This window comes from Empidonax traillii, unplaced genomic scaffold (assembly GCF_003031625.1).
Source record: "Empidonax traillii isolate 1590-97213 ecotype Southwest subspecies unplaced genomic scaffold, ASM303162v1 scaffold43:size1863611, whole genome shotgun sequence".
Classification (NCBI taxonomy): Eukaryota; Metazoa; Chordata; class Aves; order Passeriformes; family Tyrannidae; genus Empidonax; species Empidonax traillii.
This window is the reverse complement of record NW_020955236.1, coordinates 1,492,232-1,503,167: the sequence shown is the minus strand read 5'-3', so window position 1 is coordinate 1,503,167 and position 10,936 is coordinate 1,492,232. Positions and strand designations below refer to the sequence as shown.

General features: G+C 54.2%; 1 protein-coding gene across 1 annotated transcript; it reads left to right on the top strand.

The window, feature by feature from the left end:
* Positions 1-1,391: 1,391 nt before the first annotated feature.
* Positions 1,392-6,978, top strand: HPD (4-hydroxyphenylpyruvate dioxygenase). The gene is made up of 14 exons (XM_027878620.1): positions 1,392-1,480; positions 1,690-1,716; positions 2,478-2,540; positions 3,283-3,387; positions 3,581-3,623; positions 3,716-3,798; positions 3,929-4,018; positions 4,116-4,219; positions 4,387-4,464; positions 4,626-4,788; positions 5,109-5,180; positions 5,845-5,967; positions 6,113-6,229; positions 6,366-6,978. Exons 1-14 carry the CDS (start codon positions 1,478-1,480, stop codon positions 6,474-6,476), a joined length of 1,182 nt encoding a protein of 393 aa, XP_027734421.1. The 5' UTR covers positions 1,392-1,477; the 3' UTR covers positions 6,477-6,978.
* The last annotated feature ends 3,958 nt before the right edge of the window (positions 6,979-10,936 follow it).

Genomic DNA, 10,936 nt, shown 5'->3' with positions numbered 1-10,936 from the left:
CAGCGATGGCGGCCGGGACGGGCCGCGGGGCGGGGCCTGAGCGTTGGGGGCGGGGCCTGTGTGCGGGGGCGGGGCCAGAGGCACGGGGTGGGCGTGGCACCGCGCTGGGGACAGCGGTGTCACCGTCACGGGGTCACACAGCGCGGGTGGCGACACGGCGGGGCACAGCAGTGTCACTGCCATAGGGCTACACAGCTCTGATGGTGGCACGTGGTGGCACAGCAGCGTCGCTGCCATAGGGCTACTGAGCTGTGGCGGTGGCAAAGGGGTGGCACAGCAGTGGTGGTGACATGGGGTGGCACAATGGCACAGTGGTATCAATGTCGCTTGGGTTACACAGCTCTGGTGGTGACGTTGGGCAGCACAGCGGTGTCACTCTCATTGCGTCACACAGCTCTGATTGTGCCATGGGGTGGCACGACGGTGGTGGTGACACAGCAGTGTCACTGCCGTAGGGTTACACGGCTGTGGTAGTGCCACGGGTGACACAGCAGTGGCAATAACACGGAGTGGCGCAGCTGTGATGGTGTCATCTGGTGGCACAGCAGTGTCACTGCCACTGGGTTACACAGCTCTGGTGGTGGTGACATGAAGTGGTGGTGCCCCTTTTGTGACCCTGTTCCTGCTGCTGATCCCTCTCCAGCCGGTGCACACGTGCCGAGGTGGTGCACAGCATCCATGTCCCCCAGGGAGTGTGGCAGCAGGGGACAGCCCCACCACTGAACCCCTCCACCTGTCCTCCACACCACTGGCACCCACCCAACTCCCCCATGATCATCCTCCCAGGCCCTGCTGGTGGCCTGACTTGCCACCACTTCCAGCTGTGGGGTGTTAGTACACTGGTGTCTGCCCCAGCAGGGCGACCTCGTGTCTCCTCCTGCTGCTGCTCCCACATTTTGGGGCCCCTGACAGTGCTGGGCTCACCGGAGATGCAAGTGGCACCACACACACAGCTGGGCTCTGCAGGCTGTCCTGGCTCAACGCTGGCCAGGATGTCCCCATGATGGGGTGAATGTCCCCAGGGGCAGCAGGGGGGCAGGGGGATGAGCTGCTCTGGTTGCATCACCCACCACAGCCCAGCACCCCCGGGGGCAGCAGGTTTGGCTGTGGGGTCAGCAGAGCCTCACGTGCTGCACACCCACACCCCTGCACACCCACACCCCTGCACACCCACACCCCTGCACACTCACACCCTGCACACTCACACCCTGCACACTCACACCCTCCACACCCACACCCTCCACGTTTAACCAGCTGTGCCACAGCCAGAGTCGCACAGGACCCAGTGACATGGCCCCCGTGTGTCACCCACCACTCCCCGGCCGGTGCTGGCAGTTCCCAGCCCAAACCAAACACGTGCCTGGGTTGGTGGTGGGAGAAGGTGGAGCCGAGGAGGAGCCTCCCCGTCCCCCCGTATATTAAATGCCCTCCCAGACTCGGGCTCTCTCTGCTGCTGTCACATCGCCAGGTCACAAAAATGGTGAGAGGGCAGGAGATGGGAATTCAATTAAACATTCAGGGCTCCGTGGTGTGGGACGTGTCGGGAGCCTTAATCTCTGCTTGAACTGGGACTTTTCAGTGACTGTACTGGAAGCAGAGCTGCTCCTTACTCCCTGACCTTTGGATTCAGCTCCCTGGGGGCTGCAGTACCTGATCTGTTAACGTCTCTCTTTTCTGATTCTCTTTCAGACGTCTTACACAGACAAGGGAGAAAAGGTAAGAGCCGAGTGGTGCCCCTGTCCTGCCCCACTGCCTGGCGTGTTAGTGCAGATTATACCATTCGTTACTCTTTGATTACCTGGTAAAATCAGAAGTAAAACTGCTCTGGCTGGGCCTCACAAGCTCCTCATTGTAAATTAGTATTAATAATTGAATTTTTTTTGTTTCCTTCTTGTTTGGGAGGAGAGTGACAAATGGGAGATGATGGGTATTTCTCAGTCAAATCAAAGCTTACGCAGAATCCTCATTTCAACGTTTATTTCCAAATGCTGCACCTTTTCATTGCCTTTTCCCCTTTAAAGTGCTTCCAGCCCCTGGTGACCATCATGGCTGGGTAGTGGTGGGGAGCAGAGCAAAGGGGGATCTGTCCTGGCGCTGGTGGTTGTTTAAGAGCTTTTGGAGCAGAATCAATCTTTGACACAGAGGGGTTCATGGGTGGGCAGCCCACTGGGATGGCCACTTGTGGGGAGCACTGGGAGAACTGGGACCGTGGCTGTTGCTCCAGGCGAGCTGGGGCTTTGTACCTTCTAACCTGCAGCACAGGATCCTGTGGGACTTGACTGTAAAGCACTTTGGAAAAAGGCTGTTTCAGGGTTGTTCCATTCAGTTAATTCAGAGGCATTTGCAGGAGACACATCTGTAGGGTCTCAGCTGCCGCTTCTCCCTGCTCTGGAGCCAGGCAGCGCTTGGGGAAGGCAGCAGCAGCGGCAGCAGCAGCAGCAGCAGCAGCTCTCAGCTCTGTTTTCCCTTCCCTTTAGCACGCACGAGGCCGCTTCATCCACTTCCACTCCATCACCTTCTGGGTCGGCAATGCCAAGCAGGTGAGAGGCGGTGGCTGCCGGGCACGTGTGGTGGGGGCACCTGCCCGGCCGGGACGGGGCGGGCGCTCCGGTATTGGCTGTCGGGGGGGCGGATCGTCCCAGCAGCCCCTCGGGCCGGGATGTGCCGTTGTCCCGGGCCAGTCCCTGGCTCAGCGCCTGTGCCCGGGGCCCGTGGCCTTGGTGGCCCTTGCGCAAGGCGAGGGGCGGCTGCCGGGGGTGTGCGGGGCAGGACCTGGGATGTGCAAACCGGCACACGTGGCCGGGCTGGGCCTGCAGGCATGAGAGCCCACAGAGCTGTTCGGCCTTGTGGCGAGTTCGAAATCCCTCTGCTTCAAACCTGAACTGCGTTTCACCCAACCTTGCACAACAGGAGATGAGTAGAAATGTTTCCCACTTGGTGATGGCTCTGCTCTTGGTTGAGTTGGGTTGAGCCTTGGGCTCAAGAGGCTCTGGAGGCAGCACTTCCCCCTGAATTTGGGGGTTTTCCTCGGTTTGGGCCCTTTCTTGCTTCAGCTTGTTTCCCTTGGGCTGCTGGAGGGACAGAGAGAGACTGGGCTGGTCCTGCACACACACACACACACACACACGTGCACATGTGTGACCTGCACATGTGTGACCTTCACACGCTGCAGTTGCTGTTCCCCATGGGCTGTTGGCACTGCCCTGGCCATGGGGAGCCCTGTGGGAACTGGGGAGCACCAGTGCCACAGCTTCACCTGAGGTGGCTCCCACCTGCCCACAGGCTGCATCCTACTACTGCAACAAGCTGGGGTTTGAGGAGCTGGCATACCGGGGGCTGGAGACCGGCAGCAGGGAGGTGGTGTCACATGTCATCAAGCAGGACAAGGTAAGGGGGCTGGTACACCTGGCAGAGGTGCCACTGCCAGGATGGGAGAAGATGAGGCGGCGTTGGGCTCGTGGGTGCTGCCGAACCCTGTTTGCACCATGAAACCCATCACCTGTTGGACCTCAGCCCCAGGCTGGGGCTGCAGCCCCACCGCTGCGGCTCCATCCTCACCTCTCCTCCTCTTCCTCGCCAGATCATCTTTGTTCTCTCCTCCGCTCTCAACCCAGGCAATGAGGGTAGGTGTCCTGGGGGTGGGGATGGAGTGGGAAATGGCTGAGGGGGAAGCAAAGCAGCCCTGCTCACCTGGGGCTGCTCTTGCTCCGGGCAGAGATGGGGGAGCACCTGGTGAAACACGGCGATGGGGTGAAGGACGTCGCCTTCGAAGTGGAGGACTGTGACTTCATCGTGCAGGTAGGCAGCCCCTCCACTCCCTCCTGCACAGCCCCCTGAAATGGTGAGGGGAGGCGGGGAAGGGCCTGGAGATGTCTCCCCCCAGCCCAGGGGAGCTGTGGCAGGAGTGGGTCTCTCTCCTTCTGTCCAGAAAGCCAAGGAGCGTGGAGCTGTGGTGGTGAAGGAGCCCTGGGTGGAGCAGGACAAGTTTGGGAAGGTGAAGTTCGCGGTGATCCAGACGGTAAGCGGCAAGGGAGAGTGGGGCCCACGGAGCAGGCTGGACCTGAGAGGTCCCAAAATAAACAAGGCCACCACACAACCACTGTCCCCCCTTGCAGTACGGTGACACCACCCACACCTTGATAGAAAAGCTCGACTACAAGGGCCTGTTCCTACCCGGGTATCACCCGCCCCTCTTCAAGGACCCCCTGCTGGCCAAGCTGTGAGTACTTTCTAGAGGGTCCTGCCTGGCTCTTTGCCACCATGTGCTGGTGGGATGGATATCCCACTGAGGAGCTGGACAGGTCCCCACTGCCTTGCCCTGGAGCCCCTCATGCCGTGGGGTGCCCCTAAGATGGGCTGAGAAACCCCCCCGGCTTCCCCCCACAGACCGAGTGGCAAGCTCAGCTTTGTTGACCACGTCGTGGGGAACCAGCCTGACCTCCAGATGGTCCCAGTGGCGGACTGGTAAGAGTAGAGAGGGCTGGTGGGAGGTGGGATGGAGCGACAGCACCGCTCTGCTGCTCTCACCACTTCCAGGGGGTGGCTGAGGCTTATTCAGCCAGAGGGAGCTTCGTTAGTGCAGGGATGGGGCAAGAGGTTGATTGTGCCCTTTGTGGCCTGGGCAGGTACCAGAAGAACCTGCTCTTCCACCGCTTCTGGTCGGTGGATGACAAGCAGCTGCACACCGAGTTCAGTGCCCTGCGCTCCATCGTGGTCACCAACTACGAGGAGACCATCAAGATGCCCATCAACGAGCCGGCGCCTGGCAAGAAGAAATCCCAGATTCAGGTGAGCAGATGCTGGTGGTTGATCCATCTGGGTGCCTCCACCTCCAGCAGGGCTTTGGTGAAGGAAAAGGGACCAAGGGTCAGTGATTTGGAGCAGATCTGCCGTGCTAAGGTGGTTGATGGAAAGCAATCCTGGCTCTGCCCAACCCTGGGGGAGCCACTGGGCAGAGCTGGTTTACCCCTGATCTCATCAGCAGTGTCTTGCTGTCATTTCATGGTCCCTCGAGCTGATTTTGCCTTCGTGTTTTCGCGCCCACACCCATCCCTTTGCAGTTGCAGCTGCTCTGTCATTAAAATGTCATTAAAATCCTTTCCCTGTAGGAATACATCGACTACTATGGAGGGGCCGGAGTGCAGCACATCGCCCTGAACACCTCTGACATCATCTCGGCGGTGAGTGCCCCCAGGAACCCCCTGCCCCAGCCTGTCCTGCCCCAGCACCTCTGGGCACAGCCCTGGCACAGGGCAGGGGTGGACTGTGACCCCAGCAGGGTGTGAGGACATGGGCAGAGCGAACGGGCTCTGTGCCGTGGTTGTTTTACAACCAGGAATAACTGCCCAGTGAGTCCCTGCAAAGGGGCCTGAGTGCAGCTGTGAGCTGCTGGCAGACACCCATCCCTCCAGCTTAAAGCAGCCGGGGTCTGCAGGGCCCCCAGTGGCATCTCCATCCCTGGGCTGGGGGACCTGTGGGAGCTGGGGCAGCCGGGGCTGATGGGCTGAGCCCCCAGAGCTCAACACCCACCCTCAGCTGGGGCAGGGGCACATCTGGGTTGAGCTCTGCTGCTGCTGAGCTGGGTCTGGGCTCCTCTCCGGACCAAAGGGCCCCCAGAGGTATGGGGGGTCAGGTGGGATGAAGCATCTTTGCTTGCTGCTCAGCTCCCTGCATTGCCTGGAGAGGGCAGCTTGGGCCCTCACATTCCCGGTGCCCCAAGTGAGATGATGAGGTTGACTAAAATCACGGGAAAACATCTGGCACCAAACACTGCCTGTCCCAGGCCATCCTCCAGGCATAAACCACTCCCAAAGTGACCCACGCCGGGTCTCCTGTGCCTTGCAGATCACCAACCTGAAGCAGCGGGGCATGCAGTTCATGGACGTGCCCTCCAGCTACTACCAGGTGCTGCGGGAGAGGCTCAAAACTGCCAAAATCAAAGTGAAGGAGAACATTGACAAGCTGGCGGTGAGTCAGAGCAGCCTGGGAGGGAAAAGGTCTGCTCACGGCTGGACAGGATCCTCAATGCATTTTGCAGGGATGCGAGTGATGCAGAAACACCCCCTTGCTCCTTTGTGGGTCCTTGAGCTGTTGTCCTGTTCCTTTTCTCCAGGAACTGAAAATCCTGGTGGATTTTGATGAGAAAGGCTACTTGCTCCAGATCTTCACCAAACCAGTTCAAGACAGACCCACGGTGTTTCTGGAGGTGATCCAGAGGCACAACCACCAGGTGGGTGTGAGGATCTCACGATGATCCTGGCCAGGAGCCCTCAGGGCCATCAAGCCCCATCCCCAGCCGGCTCTCAGTGCTGCTCTTCCCCAGCCAGTTCCAACCCCCCTGGTCTGGAACGCTGTCGTCTCCACAGGGCTTCGGCGCCGGGAACTTCAAGTCTCTGTTTGAAGCAATAGAAATGGATCAAGATGCCAGAGGAAACCTGACCATCCTGGAGCCCAACGGGGAGACCAAACGCATGTAGAGGGTGTCAAGCAGCGCTGCCCTCGTCCCCAACGAGCTGATTCCCAGGCAAACTGGGAAACAGCTCATGGTTTGGGAAACAGCCCAGACTTAAGTGTCACAAACCCAGGGAAGCCACTGCCAAGTTGGACATGGAAAAGGACTCAACACCGACCCCGACCCAGCCCTGGCGCTGCCCTCCGGTGACTTCCTGGGAGACGGGGCGTGGGAAATAGTAAACACGCTCTGAAAAAGCAGCTTAATCTGATCCAAACCATCGAATTCTTAACAAAGGGCAGATTTAAGGCATGTGCCAAAGACACTCAGCTATGGAGGGAGACAGGAGAAACAACTGGGAGGGCTCAAATTTAGGCTATCCAAAGTTTTAGTTTTAGCTACGCAGGAAGCTGGGAAAGCACAGAGGTGTCTGCCTTTCTCTGCATCTCCTTTTGTAACATTTTGGTTTAATTGCTTTTAGATTCAATCTTGAATTTGGAGAATAAACAGTTTTAGGGTAGCTACAACACTGTGGAATGAGAATTAATCTAATTTACATATTTCAGCCTTCCCAAGGCAACAGACTTGCTCTAATACCTGCAAATTCCCAAATTAATGAAGGGTTGGGGTTTCTCCCACATTTCAAGCGGTGATTGCTGGCATTGGCAGCAATTGCTTGGCTCAGATCACGGCTGCACGTGCAAAGTGCCCTGTGGGCATCACTCTGGTATCATCGCTGTCCTTTGCACGGCACTTCCCTCACCGACACAATAAACCCCTTTTTTGACACAGCCCCAGTGCCTGGGGAGTCCATGTGAGGGCCTGGAGCCCCTTAACCCCTTAGCTGGGCCTGCAGGTCGAGTGCTCCCCGAGGAGTCACAATCAGCCCAGAGCTGCTGAACATCCTGGGGTCTCCAGGGCCTACAGGTCTGCCCACTGTTGGACATCCTCCCTCCAAAGCCCTGCTGCTCCCTGTTTCCCAGCAGGGAAGCTGCTCAAACCCCAAGCCCTCGGCTCAGAACGGGCTCCTCCGATGTGAATCCTTCCACCATCCCAATCCATGCCCTTCCAGGCTGAGCCCAGCTGCCCCTCCAGCACCGGCCACCTACGGAGTCCAAGAGCTGAGCTGGGAAATCACCTACAGCCCAGGCTCTGTCCTCTCTCTTCCACCTCCTCCCCCACCAGGCATTCCATTTGTCTGCTCCAGGCACCTGTTTTTGTGAAGCTCAGAGAGGTCACTGTGACCTCCCGTGCCCAAGCTCAGCAGCTGCCCCAGGTCCTCCCTCCCACAGACCCCAGAGAGCAGAATTCAGTTCAGATTTCCCAGAATTCATGGAATGTCCCGAGCGGGAAGGGACACACAGGGATCATCGAAGTCCAGCTCCTCGCAAGTTGAATAAACTGATTTAAAAAGAAAGAAACCCCTGGCCCCAACAGCCTTACAGCATCACCAACACCTCACTCATGGTTAAGGGCTTTTGCCTTCATAAAGTTAAATACATAAATAAATAAATAAATAAATAAATAAATAAATAAAAGAGGGATATGAACTCAGAGAAATCCAAGGCAGAGGCTGGAGGAGCAGGGACCCCTCACCTGCCCTGAGGTCAGATGTGTCTGGCACTCCTGGCAGGGGGGCTGTGCTTCAGCTCTTCAGGGGTTGTAAGGATTTTTAATACTGGGACGTTTTTCTTTAGGTTTATAGGCTTGAATCCCTCACATACTTCTTTCATGCAGTATAATGTTGCTTAAGTTCGTTCCCTGCTCACCAGAATTGGTATTTTCAGTAAACTTTGCTGAAAACCAGTTCTTCTCACTGTTCCTGTTCTGGATCTGCCTCCTTGAGCTCTGACAGTTCCCAACACAGGTCTAGGAGCAAAAAGCTTGCCCTGGCTATATATTAAGCACAACATGATTTTTCTGTAAGAAAAGTCAGTATATTTATGGTTTGCTTTATAAAAGTTACTATAATACAATGGTACATAGTATTCAATTCACAAAAATATGAACAAATATATACAGCATGACACATCCACAACAAAAACACTTTCTTCAAAACAAGATACATACTGGTGACAGATTCTATATGCACAAAACATCCCTAAATTCTTAAATTTGCTTAACGAAAGAAAAAGCAGAAATCCTAAATTTTCAAAGCAGAGTTGTTGTTGCGTTGGGGTTTTTTAAAGAAACTTAAAAAAAATAAGTTTGTGTTGTTTTATTTTTTTTTTTCCGTTTATTGCAAACCATTTGACCTGCCTACTTTTAAAGGAGGCCCTTGATTTCCATGCTGGGAATTAAAACAACCAGAAAACTGCAAGGATTGGGAGCTGGGTGTTCTTCCACTTTTAAAACTGCCCCGTTGTTTTAGAGTGTCCGTCTCGATGTGTTTCTTTTCACTTGGACAAATCCTACAGTGGCAATTAAGGAGGAAACTCATAAAAACAAAACAAATATTAAACTGAAAAAAAATCCAGTTGCAAACCTGCTTAAATACATTTTAGGGTGTCTATTAGACTGTACACATTTCCTCGCTTGAAATAAATAGATTTTGCACATTAGGTTTCAGACTGAGGGGTCAGGGGAAAGAAGAAGCCTTGACTTGGCAATTTTTTGACTTCAGTTTCTTAATGCTTCTAATTTCATCTATTTATTTGACAAAAAACCCTCATATTTATACAGAATTTACATTATACAAAGCTTGACACAAGCTGTAAATGCCACCAGCTCCTTTGCTATACTCAGTCCTCCTTCCTCCCCACCTCGACATGATTTAGAGCTGGAATCTGTTTAAAAAGAACTCCAAATTACAATAGTCACTTTTAATAAACTATTTACATGCTCTTGAAGTACAAAGAAATCAGCAAAAAAATTTCAACATGTTTCTACAAGAAACAGTGTTTGAAGAGAAGATTCTTGAGTTTGCTTATGTACAGAGGATGCGGGTTTTTTTTTTACTTCAAAATCCTTTTTTTTTCCTTAAATTTTTATTTTATACAGAAATGCACTGAAATGATCCCTGAAAAAGGTCACAAAAACCGGAACTGAAACTACTGTATAATTTGTTGGAGTTTAAAAATGTTGGTTTTTTTTTTCTTTTCCTTGTAGAAATAAGCTGCTCTATACAATATAAATAACTGCAAGATGAGCCCCTTCCCCTCCTGGACCCCTGAGAGTCACAGACCAACTCTGGGACCAACCTGGGACTGCAGGTGGGTGTGACCTGCACGGATCAACTGAGGCGCTGGGCAGCACTTCCTACGGATGCCAACGTGGAGGCACCTGCACCCTGCACTCACACCAGCTTCATGGTGGGAAACTAAAGGTTTAAGCTCTTTTTCCAATATTTTGCACTGTTCTCCCGGGTGATTTCTCCGAGTGAGGTGGAATTTTGCAGGGAGCACAGGCGATGTCTCTCTCTCTCTCTCTCTCATCATTGTCTTAAGCTTCAGTTTAAGTGACAATAAATTGGGGATGGGCCTTTCAGTGAACCAAACCACTCCAGGCTCTCTGAAAGCAGCATGTGCTGGTGAGGTTTCCCTTTAGTCCTTGGCTGGTTTTCCATGGGGTGCCCCTGCTGAGCACGGGAGAACCACACTGGGGGTGACCCAGGCTGTGTGTGCACCACACACCTCCTGCCCTCCTTTCATCTCAGTACAAGCCAAAGGACCTGCAGGGATTAGGGGCATCTCCAGGGGTGCCTTCCCAAACCACATCTGTGGCTGCAGGGCTCCCCTGACCCAAGGAGACTCCGCAGGGACAGGGCAGCCACAGGCACCGGCAGCACTCATGGAATCCACTGCACCAAACTTGCGGCCCTCACCATAAAATGATCTGTTCTGGGGTTGGGGCAGCTTCCCAGTCCGAGACAAATATCCCAGGTAGGACTTTGCAAGCCAAGATTTACAGGGAAGAAAAGAGAAGCCTCGGGTTTGGCTTTGAGACCAGACCAACATGATTTTTCAGAAGTGCTATGGATCCAACAGCTCTTTTTCTGCCTGGGGAACTACTGGGAGCTCAGCTCTCACAAAAACTTACATTATTTGTCCAGGATCCTAAAAAGGGAGGGATTACAGGCAGTTTCAGAAATACCCAAGTGATTTAGGTGCTCAAGGACTTTGGCACCCAAATCCCTTTGGTGCTCCTGAAAACACCGTGAAGGTCCTGAAGGTGACTGTGATCTTCCTCCCCGCCCTCCTCACCAAACGTTAAGGCAAACTGCAAGGGTTTAATCCCATCCAGAGCACTCAGATATGCTGGGAAACACAGAACTGCCACCAGGTTCTTGGGGCTGGGCCATTTGGGGTGTCCTCACCCCCACAAATCCACCGTTACTGCACTGGTTGGATGGACCAGAGAGGGAGAAGACCAAGGCCAGGGGCCAAAATGCCACACACAGGAGCTTCAGTTCTGAGACACAGGAAACTTCTGTGCATTTCCAAAGCTTTGAAAGTCAAAGGCCAAGCTGTAGAGATGCCAACTGGA

Coding starts and splice junctions, on each gene's coding strand:
- HPD (XM_027878620.1), top strand. Junction 3,624..3,715: donor TCTCAACCCAGGCAATGAGG/GTAGGTGTCCTG, acceptor TGCTCCGGGCAG/AGATGGGGGAGCACCTGGTG. Junction 4,220..4,386: donor GACCCCCTGCTGGCCAAGCT/GTGAGTACTTTC, acceptor TTCCCCCCACAG/ACCGAGTGGCAAGCTCAGCT.